Here is a 26,317-nt window from a genome sequence, read left to right as displayed (position 1 = left end):
TCTAAACTTTCAGCTCATACAAGGAGAAGACTGATCAGAGATGCAGCCAAGAGGCCCATGATCACTCTGGATGAACTGCAGAGATCTACAGCTGAGGTGGGAGACTCTGTCCATAGGACATCAATCAGTCGTATATTGCACAAATCTGGCCTTTATGGAAGAGTGGCAAGAAGAAAGCCATTTCTTAAAGATATCCATAAAAAGTGTTGTTTAAAGTTTGCCACAAGCCACCTGGGAGACACACCAAACATGTGGAAGAAGGTGCTCTGGTCAGATGAAACCAAAATGGAACGTTTTGGCAACAATGCAAAACGTTATGTTTGGCGTAAAAGCAACACAGCTGAACACACCATCCCCACTGTCAAACATGGTGGTGGCAGCATCATGGTTTGGGCCTGCTTTTCTTCAGCAGGGACAGGGAAGATGGATGGAGCCAAATACAGGACCATTCTGGAAGAAAACCTGATGGAGTCTGCAAAAGACCTGAGACTGGGACGGAGATTTGTCTTCCAACAAGACAATGATCCAAAACATAAAGCAAAATCTACAATGGAATGGTTCAAAAATAAACATATCCAGGTGTTAGAATGGCCAAGTCAAAGTCCAGACCTGAATCCAATCGAGAATCTGTGGAAAGAAGTGAAAACTGCTGTTCACAAATGCTCTCCATCCAACCTCACTGAGCTCGAGCTGTTTTGCAAGGAGGAATGGGAAAAAATGTCAGTCTCTCGATGTGCAAAACTGATAGAGACATACCCCAAGCAACTTAGAGCTGTAATCGCAGCAAAAGGTGGCGCTACAAAGTATTAACTTAAGGGGGCTGAATAATTTTGTACGCCCAATTTTTCAGTTTTTGATTTGTTAAAAAAGTTTGAAATATTCAATAAATGTCGTTCCACTTCATGATTGTGTCCCACTTGTTGTTGATTCTTCACAAAAAAATACAGTATTATATCTTTATGTTTGAAGCCTGAAATGTGGCAAAAGGTCGCAAAGTTCAAGGGGGCCGAATACTTTCGCAAGGCACTGTATGATCTGTATGGTAGCATATTGATGTTGCACCTAGAAAGCAGCAGTGGGCGTTTCGTGGACCTTAACATCCAATACTACAACTTAATATCCTACTACTCCAATGGCATCCACTGCTATCACTACTAGACTGCTGTAGTATTATAACATATTACTAAGAAGTGACGATTACCATGACTTTTACTGCTGTGCCTTGTTGATCATTCAGTGTAGCCTGGAAAGACCTCTAACCTGACCATGTCTTCCCTCTCCTCTGTGTTTGTGGTAACATCACCTAGCCCTCTCCTCTGTGTTTGTGGTAACATCACCTAGCCCTCTCCTCTGTGTTTGTGGTAACATCACCTAGCCCTCTCCTCTGTGTTTGTGGTAACATCACCTAGCCCTCTCCTCTGTGTTTCTGGTAACATCACCTAGCCCTCTCCTCTGTGTTTGTGGTAACATCACCTAGCCCTCTCCTCTGTGTTTGTGGTAACATCACCTAGCCCTCTCCTCTGTGTTTGTGGTAACATCACCTAGCCCTCTCCTCTGTGTTTGTGGTAACATCACCTAGCCCTCTCCTCTGTGTTTCTGGTAACATCACCTAGCCCTCTCCTCTGTGTTTGTGGTAACATCACTTAGCCCTCTCCTCTGTGTTTGTGGTAACATCACCTAGCCCTCTCCTCTGTGTTTGTGGTAACATCACCTAGCCCTCTCCTCTGTGTTTGTGGTAACATCACCTAGCCCTCTCCTCTGTGTTTCTGGTAACATCACCTAGCCCTCTCCTCTGTGTTTCTGGTAACATCACCCAGCGCTCTCCTCTGTGTTTGTGGTAACATCACCTAGCCCTCTCCTCTGTGTTTGTGGTAACATCACCTAGCCCTCTCCTCTGTGTTTCTGGTAACATCACCTAGCCCTCTCCTCTGTGTTTCTGGTAACATCACCTAGCCCTCTCCTCTGTGTTTGTGGTAACATCACCTAGCCCTCTCCTCTGTGTTTGTGGTAACATCACTTAGCCCTCTCCTCTGTGTTTGTGGTAACGTCACCTAGCCCTCTCCTCTGTGTTTGTGGTAACATCACCTAGCTCTCTCCTCTGTGTTTGTGGTAACATCACCCAGCCCTCTCCTCTGTGTTTGTGGTAACATCACCCAGCGCTCTCCTCTGTGTTTGTGGTAACATCACCCAGCCCTCTCCTCTGTGTTTGTGGTAACATCACCCAGCGCTCTCCTCTGTGTTTGTGGTAACATCACCTAGCCCTCTCCTCTGTGTTTGTGGTAACATCACCTAGCCCTCTCCTCTGTGTTTGTGGTAACATCACCTAGCCCTCTCCTCTGTGTTTGTGGTAACATCACCTAGCTCTCTCCTCTGTGTTTGTGGTAACATCACCCAGCCCTCTCCTCTGTGTTTGTGGTAACATCACCCAGCGCTCTCCTCTGTGTTTGTGGTAACATCACCCAGCCCTCTCCTCTGTGTTTGTGGTAACATCACCCAGCGCTCTCCTCTGTGTTTGTGGTAACATCACCTAGCCCTCTCCTCTGTGTTTCTGGTAACATCACCTAGCCCTCTCCTCTGTGTTTGTGGTAACATCACCTAGCCCTCTCCTCTGTGTTTGTGGTAACATCACCTAACCTGACCACATCTCCCCTCTCCTCTGTAGCACTGTGTGGTGGTAACATCACCTCCATGAATGGGACCATCTACTCCCCCGGCCACCCCGAGGAGTACCCCAACTTCCAGGACTGTGTGTGGAGTGTGAGGGTTCCCCCTGGCAATGGGATCTACATCAACTTCACCGTGCTCAGTACAGAACCCATCTATGACTACATCACTGTTTGGTAAGAACCTATCGACCTCTTAATGAACAGCTAATGAGTTAGATTACACTATAATATATATACACATACACATCACCTTCACCATGGTCAGTACAGAACCCATCTGTGATTACATCACTGTGTGGTAAGAACCTACAGTGCATTCAGAAAGTATTCAGACCCCTTGACTATTCAGACAGCCTTATTCTAAAATTTATTAAATACATTTTTTTCCTCATAAATCTACACACAACATCCGATAATGACAAAGCGAAAACAGGTTTTTAGAATTTTTTGCACACATTATCCAAAATATGAAACAGAAATACCTTATTTCCATAAGTATGCACTACATACATCTCTCTCTAAACCGCTCAATAGTGCTTTATTACAGTAACTAACAAAAGTATTGTTATTATCCCTTTTACACAGTTAGATATGTATTTCTCTACTAGCAGGAATGGTGCAATGTTAAACCCTTTTACACAGTTAGATATGTATTTCTCTACTAGCAGGAATGGTGCAATATTAAACCCTTTTACACAGTTAGATATGTATTTCTCTACTAGCAGGAATGGTGCAATGTTAATCCCTCACCAGCTGAATTCCTGCCTTTTATCCCACATGGGGACTGATTTTCAGTTTTCTCACAGCCCTCTGAGTGGGCAACGTTAGAGTGCCACAACACAGAAGTGTAGCAACCCAACAGGATACAAATGATGTTCATTGATACAGGAGGGCCAGGGGAGTTTGACCAATCACGTTCGAGCGAAGATTTTTTTTCATGTCCATTTCTAAATCAGCAGCCAGGTGGAGAAAAGGGTTAATGAAGAGCTTCCTCACATTTCCTCTGTTCACCTATAGTAGCTCCTCTGTTCACCTATAGTAGTTCCTCTGTTCACCTATAGTAGCTCCTCTGTTCACCTATAGTAGTTCCTCTGTTCACCTATAGTAGCTCCTCTGTTCACCTATAGTAGCTCCTCTGTTCACCTATAGTAGCTCCTCTGTTCAGCTATAGTAGTTCCTCTGTTCACCTCTAGTAGCTCCTCTGTTCACCTATAGTAGTTCCTCTGTTCACCTATAGTAGTTCCTCTGTTCACCTATAGTAGTTCCTCTGTTCACCTATAGTAGCTCCTCTGTTCACCTATAGTAGTTCCTCTGTTCACCTATAGTTGCTCCTCTGTTCACCTATAGTAGCTCCTCTGTTCACCTATAGTAGCTCCTCTGTTCACCTATAGTAGCTCCTCTGTTCACCTATAGTAGTTCCTCTATTCACCTATAGTAGCTCCTCTGTTCACCTATAGTAGTTCCTCTGTTCACCCATAGTAGTTCCTCTGTCCACCTATAGTGGCTCCTATGTTCACCTATAGTAGCTCCTCTGTTCATTCACCTTGGTTGGAAGGCCAGGTAGAAAAACTAGGCTATTATTCTCCTTCCCACTAACCTCTTACCACTCACCTCTTCCCACTCACCTCTTCCCACTCACCTCTTACCACTCACCTCTTACCACTCACCTCTTACCACTCACCTCTTCCCACTCACCTCTTCCCACTCACCTCTTACCACTCACCTCTTACCACTCACCTCTTACCACTCACCTCTTACCACTCACCTCTTACCACTCACCTCTTACCACTCACCTCTTACCACTCACCTCTTACCACTCACCTCTTACCACTCACCTCTTCCACCTCACCTCTTCCACCTCACCTCTTACACCTCACCTCTTCCCACTCACCTCTTACCACTCACCTCTTCCCACTCACCTCTTACACCTCACCTCTTCCCACTCACCTCTTACACCTCACCTCTTACCACTCACCTCTTACCACTCACCTCTTCCCACTCACCTCTTACCACTCACCTCTTCCCACTCACCTCTTACACCTCACCTCTTACCACTCACCTCTTACCACTCACCTCTTACACCTCACCTCTTACACCTCACCTCTTACCACTCACCTCTTACCACTCACCTCTTCCCACTCACCTCTTCCCACTCACCTCTGACCACTCACCTCTTACCACTCACCTCTTACCACTCACCTCTTACACCTCGCCTCTTACACCTCACCTCTTACTCCTCACTTCTTACCACTCACCTCTTCCCACTCACCTCTTACACCTCACCTCTTACACCTTACCTCTTACACCTCACCTCTTCCCACTCACCTCTTACACCTCACCTCTTCCCACTCACCTCTTACACCTTACCTCTTACACCTCACCTCTTCCCACTCACCTCTTTCACCTCACCTCTTCCCACTCACCTCTTACCACTCACCTCTTACCACTCACCTCTTACACCTCACCTCTTACCACTCACCTCTTACACCTCACCTCTTCCCACTCACCTCTTACACCTCACCTCTTCCCACTCACCTCTTACACCTCACCTCTTACCACTCACCTCTTCCCACTCACCTCTTACACAGCAACTGAGGTGTTTATTGCAATAAATTGATGTAAATTGTGTCATGTTGTACATAATAATTACTTTTTAGTTAGTTTCAATGAAATTAGACTTTTGTTGCAATACCCATGAGGAGATAACAAGAAATTACAAGAAATTATGTAAAACCATGTGATAGTCAATTAGCCTAGCCAACTATAGTAGAGCTAACCCTTGACTATACGTGTTGGATGCTTAATTAGTAGAATTATTACTAAAACCTGTTTTGGCAGAAACCTTCAGTATGGTAAAAGTTTTCCATATTGTGTTGTTTTAAAACGTAAAAGTAATTATACATTTGTGGAAAAAAGCCAACTTTGTTTTTGCATTTCACGTTCCCCAGTGCTCTCAAACCTCTCTTCCAAACTGTTCTTTCTTAATTGGATGCATCCTTTCTGTGGTTACCATAGCTACTGCATTTCTCACTATTGATAAAACAGAACTTTGTCTTCTGGTTGTTTTGAGAGAGATTTGAACTGTTCACCCCCTTTCTCTCTCTCTCTCCATCTGGTTCCCTCCATCATTCCATCCCTACTCCATCCCTTCATTAAACAAACGGACCAACAGTGATATAACACGCACAGTTAGTCCATTTAAATGCACAGAGTATGATCAATGTACTCAGACTTTTAATCTCTCCCTGTGAACGGTAAAGATTTTTTAAGGAAATGTAATGCAGTAATGCAGTCGCCAAAAGGCAAGTTCTTCATGTATTCCCATAGATCCAGTCAAAGGCATCTTGATGTTTTAAAGAGAGCGGCTTCCTGAGTAATTGTCTTCCCCAGCACTCTGACACCCCTGTTGTGGAGGGGGATGGAGAGAAGGAGGAGAAAGAGAGAGTAATGGATGGAATAGATTCATTCTATGTCCTCCATCCATGAGCACACAAATAATAAGTCCCTCCTTTGTCCCCCCGCATGTTTAAATAATGCATTTTTTGTCCCCCCCCCCCCCCCACGGCTCTCTTTCAGTTTCTCATAGTATGTATTTATATTGCTGAATGCGGCAGGCTGCCAGCGCTTCAATCTGTTCTCAGCGCTGTGAGATGTCATGCTGGCTTCAAACCCACGCACACACACACTTGATACGCACGCACACACACACACACACACACACACACACACACTTGATACGCACGCACACACACACGTCTCCCTCACACAGACACACAAACACATATACACACACACACACACCGTGCTCCCGAAAAATCCCAGGTGTCAGAGATTAGCCAGATTAATAAAACTTCTCTGCTTGTTCGCTAGGACTGCTCTGACCCAGCAGTGCCCAGAGTGGGGGTCCACTGAGCACCATTAAACAGACCCCCTTCTCACATTCACGCACTCATTTACCTTTGACTGGCTCCAGATTTGACCCATGGGGGTGGTCTGCTCTTTGGCTGTCACGATCACAGAGATGTAACCCTCCTCCTGCCCCTGTCTCTTAATTGGGTAACTTGTTTGATATCTGGGGTACCTTTCTGCATTTTAAAACCCAGTCTCTGTAATGACACCCTTATGCTTCTCCAAAAATAAAGTTTATAAAAAAGATGCTATAATCATCTCTTTCTGGAAGGAATACTGTAGATCAGTGATCGGTTATGTATCAATTGGCTGCTCTCTACAATACATTGACGTGGGAAACGTTAATTAAAAATTTCCAATGGGCTTCTTTCAAAGATATGTCTGTATTGGTCAATGTCTTGTCTTCATTGTCTATTGACAATGTCCATCACCTGCCCATACGGAGGGATTTGTCATTGATCCTTGGTGTGTATGTTGTGTTTGTCTACAGGGATGGTCCAGACCAGAGCTCCCCCCAGATCGGTCAGTTCAGTGGGAACACAGCGCTGGAGTCGGTCTACAGCACCTCCAACCAGATCCTCATTAAGTTCCACAGCGACTTCAGCGGCAGCGGATTCTTCGTGCTCAGTTACCATGGTGACCACAACATCAGAGAGACAGGCAGGGACAGAGAAATATAAAAGATGGTTAGAGAGAGAAAGATTTTAAACAAATGTGATAAAGGAGGAGGAGAGAGAGGGAGAAAGAAAGAAAGAAGGAGTGAGTGAGAGGTAGAGATAGTGAGTGAGAGGTAGAGATAGAGGTAGAGATAGTTAGTGAGATGTAGAGATAGTGAGTGAGAGGTAGAGATAGTTAGTGAGATGGAGAGATAGTGAGTGAGAGGTAGGGATGGTGATAGAGAGGTTGAGATAGTGAGTGAGAGGTAGAGATAGAGAGGTAGAGATAGTGAGTGAGATGTAGAGATAGTGAGTGAGAGGTAGGGATAGTGATAGAGAGGTAGAGATAGTGAGATAGTGAGTGAGATGTAGAGATAGTGAGAGGTAGGGATAGTGATAGAGAGGTAGAGATAGTGAGTGAGAGGTATAAATAGTTAGTGAGAGGTAGGGATAGTGATAGAGAGGTAGAGATAGTGAGATAGTGAGTGAGATGTAGAGATAGTGAGAGGTAGGGATAGTGATAGAGAGGTAGAGATAGTGAGATAGTGAGTGAGATGTAGAGATAGTGAGAGGTAGGGATAGTGAGAGAGAGGTAGAGATAGTGAGATAGTGAGTGAGATGTAGAGATAGTGAGAGGTAGGGATAGTGATAGAGAGGTAGAGATAGTGAGATAGTGATAGAGAGGTAGAGATAGTGAGAGGTAGGGATAGTGATAGAGAGGTAGAGATAGTGAGATAGTGAGTGAGATGTAGAGATAGTGAGAGGTAAGGATAGTGATAGAGAGGTAGAGATAGTGAGATAGTGATAGAGAGGTAGAGATAGTGAGAGTGAGGTAGAAATAGTTAGTGAGCGGTGGAGATAGTGAGGTAGAGATAGTGAGATAGTGAGTGAGATGTAGAGATAGTGAGAGGTAGGGATAGTGATAGAGAGGTAGAGATAGTGAGTGAGAGGTAGAAATAGTTAGTGAGAGGTAGGGATAGTGATAGAGAGGTAGAGATAGTGAGATAGTGAGTGAGATGTAGAGATAGTGAGAGGTAGGGATAGTGATAGAGAGGTAGAGATAGTGAGATGTAGAGATAGTGAGAGGTAGGGATAGTGATAGAGAGGTAGAGATAGTGAGATAGTGAGTGAGATGTAGAGATAGTGAGAGGTAGGGATAGTGATAGAGAGGTAGAGATAGTGAGATAGTGATAGAGAGGTAGAGATAGTGAGAGGTAGGGATAGTGATAGAGAGGTAGAGATAGTGAGATAGTGAGTGAGATGTAGAGATAGTGAGAGGTAAGGATAGTGATAGAGAGGTAGAGATAGTGAGATAGTGATAGAGAGGTAGAGATAGTGAGAGTGAGGTAGAAATAGTTAGTGAGCGGTGGAGATAGTGAGGTAGAGATAGTGAGTGAGAGGTAGAGATAGTGAGATAGTGAGTGAACGGTGGAGATAGTGAGGTAGAGATAGTGAGTGAGAGGTAGAGATAGTGAGAGTGAGGTAGAGATAGTGAGTGAGAGGTAGAGATAGTGAGTGAGAGGTAGAGAGTGACAGGTAGAGATAGAGTGAGAGATGTAGAGATAGAGAGGAGAGAACAAAGCCAGAGGAAAAGGAAGAGATCGATGGTCTGACAGGCAGCGGAGTGCAGCTCCTAGGCCTTCTCCCACTCCTCCTACTCTTCCTCCTCCCTCTCCTCCGACCTTCCTCCTCCCTCTCCTACTACTCTTCCTCCTCCCTCTTCTCCTCCTCCTCATCTTCTTCCTCCTCTTTCTCTTCCTCCCTTTCCTCCTCCACCTCATCTTCCTCTTCTTCCTCCTTTTTTTACCTCCTCCTCCTCTTCCTCATCTTCCCTCTCTTCCTCCTCCCTCTCATCCTCCTACCCTTCTTCCCCTCCCGCTCCTCCTCTTCCTCCTCCTATTCCTCTTTCTCGTCCTCCTCTTTCTCCTCCTCCTCCCTCTCCTCCTCTTTCTCCCTCTACTCTTCCTCCGCCTCCTCCTCTTCCCTCTTCCCCTCATGCACGCTGCCTGCCTAGGGCCTCTGACACACATGGCAGCTAGCATTCATTATTGCCTCAGCTCATTTTCATAGTCAATTTAATCTTGACTTATTGCGCTTTGATGCCTCTATCCCATCTGACTGTCTTTGTATTGAATCAGTGAAGGGACATGGCTCTATACACCTGTGTCACATTGATTATTGGCTACAGGGTGCGCTCTGAGAAATGAGCACTTGCCCAAATATATTTTTTCTATACTGACATCAAGACACATACAGCCTCTTCACACTGCTAATGACACACAAGGCTGCTCTTACACTGATTGTTGACATGGTGCTACTGGAAAAAAACAGATAAAGTATCCCAATAGCAAGGCCCATGTCATTCTGCTACAGCCAGCACTTATGATTTTACTACAAGTGCTTATTGATCCTGGCCTGTATCAAATGTCTCTCACGGTTAACCAGTCTGTCTCGATTGTTGCCGGTGGGGTGGCTTACGAGGTACTCCAATCACTTTACTGTAACAGTCTTAACTGCTAAACCGTCACTTTAGTTTCAGCTCCGCCCAAATGGATTATGGGTAAACTACAGGCATGGACTTTGATATAGTATGGATTGACAAGTCACATTCACGGTTTGTTGATTACAGTTATTAAAAGGTTTTTCATTTGTCTGTCAGATGTTCAAAAGGCACAGCTTAACTATTTGATCAATCATGTTATTATTATCAATAATCTGTACATCCATCCCTGCTGTCAAATAATGAGAGCTGGTCTGAATGTTGAAGCTAGCAGCTCCTACAGTGCCTTGCAAAAGTAGTCACCCCCCTTGGCATTTTTCCTATTTTGTTGCATTACAACCTCTAATTTAAATAGATTTTTATTTGGATTTCATATAATGGAGATACACAAAATAGTCCAAATTGGTCAAGTGAAATGAAAAAATAACTTGTTTCAAAAAATAAAATAAAAAAATAAAAAACGGAAAAGTGGTAATTGCAAATGTATTCACCCCCTTTGCTATGAAGCCCCTAAATAAGATCTGGTGCACCCAATTACCTTCAGAAGTCACATAATTAGTTAAATCAAGTCCACCTGTGTGCAATCTAAGTGTCACATGATCTGTCACATGATCTCAGTAGATATACACCTGTTCTGAAAGGCCCCAGAGTCTGCAACGCCGCTAAGCAAGCGGCACCATGAAGACCAAGGAGCTCTCCAAACAGGTCAGGGTCAAAGTTTTGGAGAAGTACAGATCAGGGTTGGGTATAAAAATATATCAGAAACTTTGAACACCCCACAGAGCACCATTAAATCCATTATTGAAAAATGGAAAGAATCTGAAAGGCCCCAGAGTCTGCAAGGCCGCTAAGCAAGCGGCAACATGAAGACCAAGAAGCTCTCCAAACAGGTCAGGGGTAAAGTTTTGGAGAAGTACAGATCAGGGTTGGGTATAAAAATATATCAGAAACTTTGAACACCCCACAGAGCACCATTTAAATCCATTATTGAAAAATGTAAAGAATATGACACCACAACAAACCTGCCAAGAGACGGCTGCCCAACAAAACTTAAGGATCAGGCAAGGAGGGCATCAATCAGAGAGACAACAAAAAGACCAAAGATAACTCTGAAGGAGCTGCAAAGCCCACAGTGGATATTGGAGTATCTGTCCATAGGACCACTTTAAGCCGTACACTCTATAGATCTGGGATTTACGGAAGAGTGGCCAGAAAAAAGCCATTCCTTAAAGAAAAAAATAAGCAACCCCATTTGGTGTTCGCAAAAAGGCATGTGGGAGACTCCCCAAACATATGGAAGAAGGTAATCTGGTTAGATGAGACTAAAATTGAGCTTTTTGGCCATCAAGGAAAACGCTATGTCTTGCGCAATCTCAAAACCTCCCATCACCCCAAGAACACCATCCGATAATGCGGTGGGTATGTTTTTCATTGGCAGGGACTGGGAAACTGGTCAGAATTGAAGGAATGATGGACGGCGCTAAATATAGGTAAATTCTTGAGGGAAACCTGTTTCGTTCTTCAAGAGATTTGAGACTGGGACCGAGGTTCACCTACCAGCAGGACAATGATCCTTACTGCTAAAGCAACACTCGAGTGGTTTAAGGGGAAACATTTAAATGTCTTGGAATGGCCTAGTCAAAGCCAAGACTTCAATCCGATTGTGGATGTGTGGTATGACTTAAAGATTGCTACACCAGCGGAACCCATCCAACTTGAAGGAGCTGGAGCAGTTTTGCCTTGAAGAATGGGCAAAAATCCCAGTGGCTAGATGTGCCAAGCTTATAGAGACATACCCCAAGAGACTTGCAACTTTAATTGCTGAAAAAGGTGGCTCTACAAAGTACTGACTTTGGGTGGTGAATAGTAATGCACCCTCAAGATTCCAATTTTTTTGTCTTATTTCTTGTTTGTTTCACCCCAAACAATATTTTGCATCTTCAAAGTGGTAGGCATGTTGTGTAAATAAAATGGTTACAAACCCCCCCAAAAAATCTATTTTAATTCCAGTTTGTAAGGAAACAAAATGGGAAAAATGCCAAGGTAGGTGAATACTTTCGCAAGCCACTGTAGCTTCTTCTAGTGATATGAACGTACTAGACTAGAGATAATACATAGCAATGTTTCCCTATATTTGTCTTGGGCTTGGGAATTACTCTGGAATGAGTTTTGCTTCGATTCATTTGAAAGGGGCCACCGAGTTAGAGCGACAACTTAGTGAACACTCTGCTTTGAATTAGCCAGGATTTATACAATGCTTATTAAAGATATTCATTTAGTTTATTAGATTGTCTTCAACTGTCAAGTAATCAAATTATAGGCTGCAGCCGGTTTATTCACGCAGTTTGGTGTCCAGAATGACAAACAAAGTGTTTTCATGCAGGTCACATCACAGAGTGGCCGGGGGGGAAACTCAATCTATAGAATGTGGTTATCACTCCTCACATGCAACACGCAAAACTGTCACTTAATTCCAATCTAGTTATGAAAGGATATAAATTGATAAGTTACATAGTTATTCAGGACATCATGCAAGTATCATAATATTATAAATACCATTTGTGGGCAGATCTGATGACTCAATTCCCAGAGCCCACCTGTTTTGACTGGTGGTTATCTTCATCGTTCACAGCACATCAACCGGTCATTCGAGACGTACATCCCACGTGAAGGCAATACATAGAGGAAGCAAAGAAACATTTCCTCTTTTAACGTAGCTCTTTTGTTAATTAAAGCCTATCACGGAGTCTCTCATGGGGACACAGAAAGTCATTGACTCTGTTCATTGCTTTTGCTTCAATTGGCAATACACACACACAAACACAGACACTTATTCACCAAATTCGGTCACACACAGCCCCCCCCCCCCCCCCCCCCCCCCCCCCCCCCCCAGGAGCCTCTAAGAGAATCTTATTAATCAGCTAGCACATTTAACAGAAGCCACATGCTAAGTGGTTCTCGCTACTTAATTTGTGTTATTGTAGCGTGGTTGTCTGGAGCCAAAGACCCCACTTCCCTCCTCCTCTGTCTCCTCCTCTGTCTACTCTGTAAGCTGGGGGTGTATTCATTAGTGCACACGGAAGCAAATTGTAGCAAAATGTTTTGCAAAGGAAAACATTTTGCTAAGAAAATGTGAGTTTCTTTTTGGACAAATAAAGGAAGGTGCCCCTCCCTGTTTGCTTCCTAGTGAATAAACCCCTGTTCATGTGGAAGCAAAAGTAGATTTATCTATATAACTGACTGTCTGCTTTAGCGGGGTTGGCATTTCAGAGTATTTTCTATTGGTTCCCGTTGCACCAGGCAAGCTCAGGCAAGCACATCTATTATATTGAATACTAGTAAATGAACCCAGGTCTGGAAGTTAGTTATCTGTCTATCGCTCAGGAGATATCTCCCTCCTGTTCTGTCTGTTTGGGCTGTTGAGACGTTTTTAGAACAAGTACACTCTGTTACCAATTAATTAATGATCAATGAATGTCATTGATTTTACCCCCTAGTTTGTGTTGGCATGACCCCGCCAGGTAGCTTGGTAGTGGGTGTAGTTTGGATCTGCAGTCCTGAAAGATGTTGGCTGTAAGATTCAATGGTGCAATATTTATCCTTGCCTAGTTCAAAGTGCTACCTTATTTAATCCTGTCATTAGCAGCAGCGAGTGTGTGTGTGTGTGTGTGTGTGTGTGTGTGTGTGTGTGTGTGTGTGTGTGTGTGTGTGTGTGTGCGTGCGTGCGTGCGTGCGTGCGTGCGCAGTGTAATATCTCTCCCTGGGCCCAGCTCCGACCGTTGTCACCTTATTTAATCCTGTCATTAGCGCAAGCTAGCAGCGTTCGTTCCCTCATATCGTTAGCAGTGCCTCCGAGCCAGCTCAGCACAGCTTGGCCGCTCTGTTGAATCCCAGAAGGTATACCGGCTTATCTGATGCCCTTAAACACACCGCCGAGATCACATCGCTGCTGAATAAATTGGTATGCAGCCAGGTGCAGGTGGTGTGGAATCTGAATATTATGATTTTTTTCATTTCTGCCTAACCTTTCAAATGTCAGTAGTTTCTCCTCCTCCACAATTCTGATGCTCTTTTGTCCAAACATGGGAAATCAATGGTCTGTGGTAGGGTTGCACATTTTGGGGAATATTCAGAGGTGGAAACTTTCCATTGGGAATTAATGGGAATACATGGGAAGTAATGGGAAATATATACAAATTAATATTAAATACCATTTAAATGTAGATGTTTTTTTGCATTGGATATATTTACAATATCATATGGAGACAGACACATAAATATTTTACCTTTATCATAAGTAGACATAATTGCAAATTATTAAATCATTCCAATAGAAATAAGTAAATTAAAACATTTAAGTTACAAATTTAACTTTAATTAAATGAGTTGACTCTTCACATGGGATGATTTCACTGAACAACAAAAGAAAGGGAATATTGAATGATCCCCAATGATCCATCACATCTCCCAAAAACGTTTTCAACATACATCTGTAAAATGAAACTAGAAACTAAAGCTTTGGTTGTCTTCCTCTCAGGGTTCCATGTCTTCTCCCTGGATTTCCTCAATGTCCACCTCTTGAACATCAGACTGAGGCCTCATATTCAGTCACTTTCCAACCTTGTTGAGGATGGTTCATTGTCAGGCTCAAAAAGCCTCAAATTTGCCCAGATGCCAAAATGTTTTCAACCCTTGTATTGATTGGTCAGCCTGTTGCGTGCTTTGGTGTGTGTGTTCCCAGTTGCGCTCTGAGGCTGCTGATGCTGGTGGGATTTAGAGGATGGTGGAGGCAACAGGGGAAAGAGATCCTCAGATCCACAAAGTCCCCTCCACCAGGTGGCTGATGAGATATGTTGGCACGACTGCCATATTGCATCTCCGTCCCAAAGCCCTTGCTTGGAAGTGTTCTCCGCACCAGACAGGATGCTCTTGCCAGCAGAGTTGGAGTCCAAAATGTACACTGCAGCGTGTATGTCTTCAGGCAAAAGTCTTCAGGCTGTTTTATGTATTTCAGAACTGCAGTTTCCTCTGCTTGGAGAAACAGTGAAGTGGGCAGGGCAGTATGGATTTCTTGTCTTACATCTGCAAGCAGAGTCTGAACATCAGACAGGATGGCATTGTCTCCCTCAATCCGTGCAATGGCTACTGCTATAGGTTTCAGGAGTTTCAGGCTGCTTACCATTTGACACCCAAAATACATCATCCAGGAGGATCCTCTTGATGGGGCTGTCCATATCGGCAGACTGTGATATGGCCATTTCTTGGAGAGACTCCTTCCCCTCCAGGAGACTGTCAAACAAATGACCCCAACGTGCGTTGCTGGGCAGCTTCAATGTGGTGCTCTTATTCTTCTCACTTTGCTTGTTGAGGTAGATTGCTGCTATAACTTCACACACTTAACAATTTCCTTGGCTCTCTTGTGGAGTGTATCCATTGTTTTCAGTGTCATGATGTCCTTGAGGAGCAGATTCAATGCATGAGCAGCACAGCCAATGGGTGTGATGTGAGGGTAGGACTCCTCCACTTTAGACCAAGCAGCCTTCATGTTCGCAGCATTGTCTGTCACCAGTGCAAATACCTTCTGTGGTCCAAGGTCATTGATGTTTGCCTTCAGTTCATCTGCAATGTAGAGACCGGTTTGTCTGTTGTCCCTTGTGTCTGTGCTCTTGTAAAATACTGGTTGAGGGGTGGAGATGATGTAGATAATTATTCCTTGCCCACAAACAGTCGACCACACTTCAGAGATGATTGCAATACAGTCTGCTTTCTCTATGATTTGCTTGACCTTCACTTCAACTCTGTTGAACTCTGCATCTAGCAAAGGAGTAGATAAAGCATGTCTGGTTGGAGGGGTGTATGCTCGGTGAAAAACATTCAGAAATCTCTTCCAATACACCTTGCCTTTTGAGCATCAGAGGTGAACCAGTTGCATACACAGCTCGAGCAAGACATTCATCAGCATTTCTCTGACTTCGTTCCTCCATTGGGTCCAAAAAACTTCAGATTTCAGGAGGACCATGAGCTGTTGCTCTCGATAAGGTGTCTGATTCATCATTTTCACCTCAAATAGAAGTAGAGGGACTTTTGTCAGAGGTTGCTTGTTGTGGGAGCTGGGGGAACTTAAATGCACTTGGCCAGATGATTCTGCATCTTTGTTGCATTCTTCACATATGATTTGGCACAGTATTTTCAAATGTACACAGCTTTTCCTTTTACATTAGCTGCAGTGAAATGTCTCCACACATCAGAAAATGCACGTGGAATTTTCCTGTAAAGATTAGAATAATCGGGCGGCGTTTGGCGGCCGACGTCACCGGTCTTCTAGCCATCGCCGATCCACCTTTCATTTTCCATTTGTTTTGTCTTGTTTTCCCGCACACCTAGTTTACATTCCCTCATTACTTTATGTGCATATAACCCTCTGTTCCCCCCATGTCTGTGTGTGGAATTGTTTGTTGTAAAGTATATGTGCACTTAAGACTGGTTTGCGACGGGTCATTTCAACCCGTATTTTGTTGTTTCTGGGTGCAGTTTGTTTTGCCACATTAAACTGCTCCTGGAGTTTCTGCATTTCTGCTATCCTGCGCCTGACTTCCCTGCAGACAGTTACTCACCTCTTACACAAGCAAGCTAAACCCCACATGGTAGAGTAGCAAAAACTAACTAGCAGACATTGTTAACATGTTAGAAATTATTTAAACACACTTTGCTGTAGGCTGCTATTTTACTAGTTATGTATGTAATATAAAATATATTATTCACCCCACCCAGTATTGTAATCAAAACTTACAAGAAAGCATGTAGTCATTAGCTCAGACAGTGCAGTGGTGTGGGCTCAATAGCATCTCATTAGTGAAAGAGCTTGAGAATCAGCTGTACATGTGATGGAAGAATGCACTGTGCTTGCAGAGGGTTGAAAATCCATTGAATTGAGGATAGTTTAACCAAAATATGCCACAAGAGTAGGAATTGCCTTATGTGTATCCCACAAAAAAAATGTTCACTGTTATGAGCTAACTTTTTTGATGAATTTAAGCAAAATTTCCCAAATTCCAGGACTTAACTTCCCATGGAAAAAAATGGAATGGCCGGGGAAGGGCATCATTGTAAATAAGATTTTTTTCTTAATTAACTGACTTGTCAAGTTAGAGAAATATAAAATAAATAATAAATGCATAAATGAAGGCCTGATTCACGCAGTCTCCTCTGAACAGTTGATGTTGATAGGTGTCTGTTACTTGATCTCTGTGAAGCATTTATTTGGGCTGCAATCTGAGGTGCAGTTAATTGCAGACTTATGAGGCTGGTAACTGTAATGAACATATCCTCTGCAGCAGGGGTAACTCTGGGTCTTCCTTTCCTGTGACGGTCCTCATGAGAGGCAGTTTCATCATGGTGCTTGATGGTTTTTGCAACTGCAGTTGAAAAACTTTCAAAGTTCTTTACATTTTCCGGATTGGCTGACCTTCATGTCTTAAAGTAACGATCGACTGTCATTTCTCTTTGCTTATTTGGGCTGTTCTTGCCATAATATGGACTTGGTCTTTTACCAAATAGGGCTATCTGTATACCAACCATACCTTGTCACAACACTGATTGGCTCAAATGCATTAAGAAGGAAATAAATTCCGCAAATTAACTTTTAACAAGGCACACCTGTTAATTGAAATGCATTCCAGGTGACTACCTCATGAAGCTGGTTGAGAGAATGCCAAGAGTGTGCAAAGCTGTCAACAAGGCAAAGGGTGGCTTCTTTGAAGAATCTCAAATCTAAAATATATTTTGATTTGTTTAACACTATTTTGGTTACTACACGATTCCATATGTGCTATTTCATAGCTCATCAAAATAAAGAAAAACCCTTGAATGAGTAGGTGTGTCCAAACTTTTGACTGGTACTGTTATATATTTACTTATTTTAATTCCATGTTCAAAAGAATACAGAAAGTCCCAATGCAATAAGTGATTAACCAAAAATAGGATTACTATTATGTTGAAATGTTCCTTACACCTTCTTCTTTTTCCTCCTCTTCCTCCTCCTTCATCCTCTTCTAGTATACCAGCTGAGGATCTGCCAAGCGCCCCCGGATGTGGCCAACGCTGATATCCTCATGGAGGACAGGGAGTTTGAAATAGGTAACGCCTCCACGTGTAGTTCAATCCAAATATTATCAATTTTTCTAATTAATCATTTTGGGAGAGATAGGACCTCCTCACCACTCTGTATACTTACATATTGTAGGACTAGGTGTTTTCCTGTGCCCGTATTCATAAAGCGTCTCAGAGTGCTGATCGAGGATCAGTTATGCTTTTTAGCTCATGATGAATAAAGAGTATATAGACTGCGGTGGACCTGATCCTAGATCACATCTCATAAGCTTTGTGAGTATAGGTCTTGGCCTTACTGATACTTCATCCACTGAGGTTATGAAACTGAAACCCTCTCACCAGTTCCATGCCCTTGTATTTCACAACATCCTCCATGTACGTCTCTCCTCTGCACAGGTAAATGTGCTGATACTTGTAGAATGTCCTCACTGAGTATTGATCATGGCTTAGAGAGAGGACAAGTCTCCTCCTGTGTGTGTGTGTGTGTGTGTGTGTGTGTGTGTGTGTGTGTGTGTGTGTGTGTGTGTGTGTGTGTGTGTGTGTGTGTGTGTGTGTGTGTGTGTGTGTGTGTGTGACACTGACACACACACACATAAATCAAATTGAGTTATATTTGTCACATGCTTTGTAGACAACAGTGAAACAGTGAAATGTTTACTTGTGCATCCTTTTAAAGATGGTGCCAGAGAAGAAGGCAGATGTTTTGCCCCCAGCCGATTGTGCATTTTCGTCCTTTATTTGCTTTGTTTGTAACTTATTTTTTTAACTTATTTTGTACATAATGTTGCCGCTACTGTCTCCTATGACCGAAAATAACTAATCGACTTCAGGACTGTGATTACTCACCACGGACTAGCAGAATCCTTTTTTTCCTTTCATGACTCTGACGAGCCCAACGTGAAGGATATACTGCTTCCTCGGGAACTGGCCCCGATCCCCGTGAACTGGCCCGATCCCCGTGATCTGCGTGAAGAGGAGGCGTAGAAAGAGGGGTCAAAGGGCGGGCTGCCTTCTGACAATTCGTAGGCGATTGAATTAACCCCCACTTCCCTCCATTCTGCTAGCCTCTCTGGGATAGGGACACGAATGTCCCACTTGGCCAATTGCCAGGGAAAATGCAGAGCGCCAGATTTAAATGAAATACTATAAAATTCAAACTTTCATTAAATCACACATGCAAGATAGCAAATTAAAGCTACACTCGTTGTGAATCCAACCAACATGTCAGATTTCAAAAAGGCTTTTCGGCGAAAGCATAAGAAGCTATTATCTGATGATAGCACAGCAGTAAACAAAGAGAGAAATAATATTTCAACCCTGCAGGCGCTACACAAAACGCAGAAAGAAAATATAAAACATGCCTTACCTTTGACAAGCTTCTTTTGTTGGCACTCCAATATGTCCCATAAACATCACAAATTGTCCTTTTGTTCGATTAATTCCGTACATATATATCCAAAATGTCAATTTATTTGGCGCGTTTGATCCAGAAAAAAACAGCTTCCAATTTGAGCAAAGTCACTACAAAATATCTCAAAAGTTACCTGTAAACTTTGCCAAAACATTTCAAAATACTTTTGTAATACAACTTTAGGTATTTTTAAACGTTAATAATCGATCAAATTGAAGACTGGTCTATCTGTTTTCAATAGAGGACGAGAGGAAACTAACGCTACTTTTCAAGTCTTGGCCAACTCTCAACAGCGTTACCCTTTTCCAGGATGGCCGTACTTCTTCATTGCACAAAGGAATAACCTCAACCAAATTCCAAAGACTGGTGACATCCAGTGGAAGAGGTAGGAACTGCAAACAAGTACCTAAGAAATATTGTTTCCCCATGAGAACCCAATGAACAGACAGTGACCTCAAAAATAAATAATTCTGAATGGTTAGCCCGCTGGGTTTTTCCTGCTACATAAGTTCTGTTATACTCACAGACATGATTCAAACAGTTTTAGAAACTTCAGAGTGTTTTCTATCCAAATCTACTAATAATATGCATATCTTATATTCTCGGCATGAGTAGCAGGAAGTTGAAATTGGGCACGCTATTTATCCAAAAGTGAAAATGCTACCCCCTATCCCAAAGAGGCTAGCAAACGTGCAATCGTTGGAGAATAAAATCGACAAGTTACGCGGAAGATTAACCTACCAACGGGACATTAAAAACTGTAAGCATTGCAAGGACTTCTACAGCATACTAACCTCAACATCAAAACCTTCATTCCAATTCACAATACCATACTTAAAACATTGATTTTGGACCAAAAATATCTGAATTGACTATTACTACCATGGATTATCCTGATAAAAACTTCTAACAAGCCAAAACCTGCAGAAGAAACACAGCGGAATCTGGAAATACCATCCATCACAAAATTGAGTGACTAATGTTCATTCTGAACCTACTTTCTGAAACCAAAAAGTAAATTAAAATAATCTCTAGGTAATTGTGTTATATAAAGTTTAGTAAATAAGGCTACCAAGCTGCTAGTAAAGAATCTGACTGAAATTAGCACTGAAGTGTAAGGTGTGAAAACTCTTGAATATGACAATGGCAGGGGAGTTTCATAGCCCCTACCTCCCACCCAAATGCAGAGGCCTTTGAAGCGCCCTCAATCTGTGCAGAGAAGATATCTTCCTCAGAATCCCCACAATACAACAACCACAGGACAACTTTGTTTGGACGTCGTAAAGGACCATTCACCGACACGGAAAAGATATAGCTAGCTAACAACCTCCTTTTCCACGTGGGAAATGATGGACAGAGACTTGCTAGCTACGTTAGCTAGCTAGCTGGGATTTTCCACAAGGAATCTGCCTCCAGAAAAAAGCTTCTCCCAAGTGGGTGTGACATCTACTCCCGTTGCCTGCTGCTCTGCTGCTTGGATTCCACCTAGCGATCTGTTCACCGTCTGCCCTGGCCTGTCTCCCCCTGTCTGGTATAGGTACCCCCGCCACACTCCCCCCTCTCTCCCGAGCTTTCACTTGCCTCCAGCAAACATTCGCTGTTGAGGCGAGTGACTCTGAACTTACAATGGTTAGCCCCAAGTTGTTATATTTTTTGCTTGTGCTTTATGATATTTGCATCATGACTCCTGAGTGCTTTGTTGATTATGAACTTGCTTGTTTACCCAACCGTGGAACAGTCTATGTTTGATCCCACACTTGGGACTCGAACTCTCTATTGGTTTCACAGACTCTTGGCCTCCATTCCTATTCTAACCACCTCTTGCTGGCTTTGTATTCATGTTACCTGATGCACTTGCTGTACACTATGATATTGTTGTCATCTAATGCACATTCAAATTTTATAAATCAACACTGCAGAGCTCTCCCTGTCCTCTGCCGTGCCTTGGCTGGTTATGTCTGGAAATGTGCATGCACACCCTGGCCCATCTACTGTTGCTAGCCCCAATTGTGATTTGTGCTCTGATATCTGCTTCACCTATTTCTGCTCACGTAAAAGCCTGTTTTTTCTGCACGTTAACACTGGAATCGTATTGCCTAAAATGGATTAATTGAAAGTGTGGGTTCACAGCTCCAATCCAGATGTGTTGGTCATTACTGAGATGTGGTTAAGGAAGAGTGTTTTGAACACTGATGTTAACCTTTCTGGTTATAATCTTTTTCGGTAAGACAGATCTTCCAAAGGTGGGGGAGTAGCAATCTTTACCAAGGATCACCTTCTGTGCTCGGTTGTCTCCAACAAGTCTGTCCCCAAACAATTTGATTTGCTGGTTTTACACATTAAACGTTCAAATAACTCTTTGTTGACTGTTGCTGGGCGTTATCAGCCACCATCAGCACCGCCCTGTACCCTAAATGCCCTAAACTCTCTTCTGGCCCCTTATACTAAGTCTGAATTTGTCCTGCTAGGTAATCTAAACTAGGACATGCTTAAACCACCTGACCAAGTCCTAAAGCAATGGGACTCCCTAAATCTTTCTCAGATTATTACCAATCCCACAAGGTATGACTCCAAACACCCAGAAAAGGCTACTCTCCTCGATGTTATCCTCACAAATAATCCTGATAGGTATCAGTCTGGTGTTTTCTCTAATGACCTTAGTGATCACTGTTTTACAGCCTGTGTTCGTTAATGGCTGCTCAGTGAAACGACCTGTCCTGACTTGTCATAGATTCTTGCTAAACAACTTTAATGAGCAAGCCTTCCTTCATGACCTCTGTAAATTGGTATAGAATCAGATTGACCTATACCTATACCTCTGTCGAAGACGCTTGGGCCTTCTTTTTTGATATTTTCATATTTCAATATTTTTTGATATTGTTAACAAATACGCACCGATAAAGAAAATGAGAATTCAAAACAGGTTCAGCCCCTGGTTCGACCGTGATCTGGCAGAGTTACTCCACCTTAAAAATTATATTTGGCAAATCGCTCGGCACACGCCTACTCAGGCTAACTGGCTCTCATTCAGGCAAATTAGAAATAATTGAACTCAGGCTTTCCGGAAGGCCAAAGTTAGTTACTTTAAGGAGCAGTTCTCTCTGTGTGAGTCTAACCCCAATAATTTCTGGAAAACAGTTAAAGACCTGGAGAATAAACCCTCCTCCTCACAGCTGCCCATGTCCATTAATGTTGATGATGTGGTTGTTACTGACAAGGAGCACATGGCTGAGCTCTTTAATCACCACTTCATTCAGTCAGAATTCCTATTTGACTCTGTCATGCCTCCTTGCCCGTCCAACATTTCCTCATCTCCCACCCCTTCTAATGTGACTATCCCCGATGCTCCTCCCTATTTTTTCCCTGCCCTGCTGCAAAGTTTCTCGCTGCAGGCGGTCACTGAGTCTAAGGTGCTAAAGGAGCTCCTTAAACTTGACCCACAAAAAAACATCTCATTTAAATGGTTTAGAACCTTTCTTTTTTAAGGTTGCTGCTCCTATCGTCGCCAAGTCCATCTCTGACCTTTTTAACCTGTCTCTCCTCTCTGGGGAGGTTCCCATTGCTTGGAAGGCAGCCACGGGCAGATCAAGGTGATCCTAACTGTTATAGGCCAATTTTTTATTTTGTCCTGTTTAACAAAAGTCTCTCAGAGTGCAGTGTATAAAGTTCTGAACACCTCCAAATCAAAGGTCATGTGGTTTGGTAAGAATAATTCCGCCGTCTCCCCACCGGTGTGATTAATACTGAGGTAGTCACCTCATACAAGTACTTCTGAGAATGGCTAGACTGTCCTTCTCTCAGCACATATCAAAGCTGCAGGCTAAGGTTAAATCTAGACTTGGTTTCCTCTATCGTAATCGCTCCTCTTTCACCACAGCTGACAAACTAACCCTGATTCGGATGACCATCCTACTCAGGCTAGATTACAGAGACGTAATTTATTGATCGGCAGTTAAGGGTGGTTTGAAGCAGCTAGATGTTCTTTACCCTTCGGCCATCAGATTTACCACCAATGCTCCTTATAGGACACATCACTGCACTCTATACTCCTCTGTAAACTGGTCATCAGTTTTTTTTATAAAACCCTCTTAGGCCTCGCCTATCTGAGATACATACTGCTGCCCTCATCCTCCACATACAACACCATTCTGCCTGTCATGTTCTGTTAAAGGTCCCCAAAGCACACACATCCCTGGGTCGCTCCTCTTTTCAGTTCGCTGCAGCTAGCGACTGGAACAGGCTGCAAAAAACACTCAAACTGAACCGTTTTATATCCATCTCTTCATTCACATGCTGTGTTTTCATGTGTTGCTGCCATACTATGTTGTTGTCTTATGTCTCTCTTTATGTAGTGTTTTGTGTCTCTCTTGTCGTGATGTGTGTTTTGTCCGATATAAAAAAAATTATATTTAATCCCTGCCCCCGAACCCCACAGGAGGTTCAGGAGGCCTTCTGGTAGGCCGTCATTGTAAATAAGAATTTGTTCTTAACTGACTTGCCGAGTTAAATAAAAGTAAAATAAAATAAAAAATAAAGATACATTTGAGGTTATGTACTGTACTGTACATACTGTACATACCCACCGCCTCGACTCAGTCGTATGTAGCAACATTTGAAATTGCATTTTTCATACATTGGATAAAAGTGGAGACTCAGAGCTACAAAATGGTATATCACACACTGCAGTTGAGGAACAATGGGAAAGTAATTCTGCTTTGAAAGTTGATAAACTTGTAGCCCCACTTTTGAGAAAATGGACCTTGAATGTTTTGGTACAACTACTGGAGAGCTTTTCCTTGTCTACCCCTATTCAGCATCGTTCACATCCTCTTGAGCCTTAGCTCCACTCATCACTTTAGGATTCACATGTGAGGCCATGTGCTAAACAGAGTAAGTAAGGTAGTGTAGTAAACAATCAAAGATTTCAAGACTAAAACTGGTGAAAGTGGTAGCCTACAATAAGGAAAAACTCCAGGTAAAAATTGTCACGTTCTGACCTCTATTTTCCTTTGTTTTGTATGTAGTTTGTATGGTCAGGGCGTGAGTTGGGTGGGCAGTCTATGTTTGTTTTTCTATGATTTGGGTATTTCTATGTTTCGGCCTAGTATGGTTCTCAATCAGAGGCAGGTGTCATTAGTTGTCTCTGATTGAGAGTCATACTTAGGTAACCTGGGTTTCACTGTGTGTTTGTGGGTGATTGTTCCTGTCTCTGTGTTTGTTGTCACAGGATAGGCTGTATAGGTTTTCACGTTCCGTTTGTTGTTTTGTAGATTTGAGTTATTTCATGTATCGTTCAGTTTTCCATAAAAGAACATGAGTAACCACCACGCTGCTTTTTTGGTCCGCTTCTCCTCCTACAGACGAACGTCGTTACAAAAATACACTTAATCCAGTCTTTGGTCTATATCCTAATCTGACTTTGAAAGTGTCCAGATAAAACATATTAAGTAAATATTTCATAATTATTAGATGATGCTGACCCATACACTTGTCCAAGTTGATGGGTCATGTGAAAGAAATGCTATAGCCACCCCTCAGCCACATCTAGCTAGGTGGATGAGTCACTATTGTCTAGACATGTACGCAGGTTCATGAAATACAATAGATGGCCGTGATCACCCCCCAGACACAACTTGATTGTCATATAATCATTCTCTTGCAGGGTGGAGTCTTTTGTTTAGACATCTAGCTAGCTAGCAAGCTAAACAATGAACCATAATCTCAACCAACAGCTACAGTACAAACGGATTGTCATAGCAAACCACTATCCAAGAAATGCTGGAGTATGAATCTGCATGTAGCTAAAACTAAGCAACTAGGTAACATTTTTGATAGCTATAACTAGCAATGCAAATGGCTTTCTGAGATACGAATAATATTACTACATAGATCATACACGCAACCTTAGCTAGCGAGCCAGCAAATGAACTTTCGCTAACTAGCAAGCAATACAGTTTGAAAACAAACAACTTGCAATGAAAAAAATGTTCTGTCAAAATTAGACACGTGTAATATCTGAAAATGTAGCTAGCCTCTTACCAGTAAACATGGATGAACGCTTCACGGGAGCGTGTCTTTACCATTTGGTTTGCAGCTAGCTAAAGCTTGGCCCGTTGTTGTGTTAAGTCACTGACCTTGTACAGAATGTAGTCCATCACTTCTTCCCACTGATCTTTGTCCATAGTGCCTGCTAAATTCTGGGCAGCAATGTTGTTGAGAGCAGTAGCAGATCTTCGCGGTTAACGTTACAGTATCTTTAAAAAAAACTGTGGTAGCAAGGATTATCTACACATACTGAGCAGCTCATGTTATAGACAGAAACGTGTCCAGCCCGTCCATTATCGCAGCCAATCATGGCTAGCTGTAAAGTTCCTATCTTTTTCCATGGCTTAACCAACTATCCTCGTAATTTAATTCATGTTTACAGATGGCATACAAGTTTGTTATTAAGGCACATTAAAATTCACATGTTCACATAGTGAACATGGTGACATACGACATACGCCTAGCTTCCTGAAATTAGTCACATATAGGTAAAGCAACAGCGCATGTGGTGTGTGTGTGTGTGTGTGTGTGTGTGTGTGTGTGTGTGTGTGTGTCAGTGTAAGTACGTGTGAGTGTGTGGGTAGAGCCCAGTGTATGCATAGAATCGGTGCTATTTAATGGTCTTGTTTAGAAGTCTGATGGCTTGGGGGTAGAAGCTGTTCAGGGTCCTGTTGGTTCCAGACTTGGTGCATTGGTACCGCTTTCCGCGCGGTAGCAGAGAGAACAGTCTTTGACTTGGGTGGCTGGAATCTTTGAAAATCTTTATAGCCCTCCTCTGACCCCACCTGGTATAGAGGTTCTGGATGGCAGGGAGTTCGGCCCCAGTGATGTCCTGGGCCGTATGCATTACCCTCTGTATCACCTTGTGGTCGGATACCAAGCAGTTGCCATACCGAGTGGTGATGCAGTCAGTCAAAATGCTCTCGATGGTGCAGCTGTAGAACTTTTGAGGATCTGAGGGCACATGCCAAATCCAAACTTGTTCGAAATGTCAAATTTCCAAGTGTTTGGTTAAGATTAA

At 42.9% G+C, this 26,317-nt stretch overlaps 1 protein-coding gene across 1 annotated transcript in view; it reads left to right on the top strand.

The window, feature by feature from the left end:
* Window positions 1-26,317, top strand: part of LOC139373820 (CUB and sushi domain-containing protein 3-like) — a 740,037-nt gene that overhangs the window by 593,191 nt on the left and 120,529 nt on the right. The window contains exons 43-45 of the mRNA XM_071114860.1: window positions 2,663-2,840; window positions 7,066-7,211; window positions 17,787-17,867. Coding sequence (XP_070970961.1) covers window positions 2,663-2,840; window positions 7,066-7,211; window positions 17,787-17,867 — 405 coding nt within the window. The remainder of the gene's footprint in view (window positions 1-2,662; window positions 2,841-7,065; window positions 7,212-17,786; window positions 17,868-26,317) is intronic.

The sequence above is a fragment of the Oncorhynchus clarkii genome, chromosome 18, assembly GCF_045791955.1.
Source record: "Oncorhynchus clarkii lewisi isolate Uvic-CL-2024 chromosome 18, UVic_Ocla_1.0, whole genome shotgun sequence".
Taxonomy (NCBI): Eukaryota; Metazoa; Chordata; class Actinopteri; order Salmoniformes; family Salmonidae; genus Oncorhynchus; species Oncorhynchus clarkii.
This window is presented reverse-complemented; position numbering and strand designations above follow the sequence as displayed.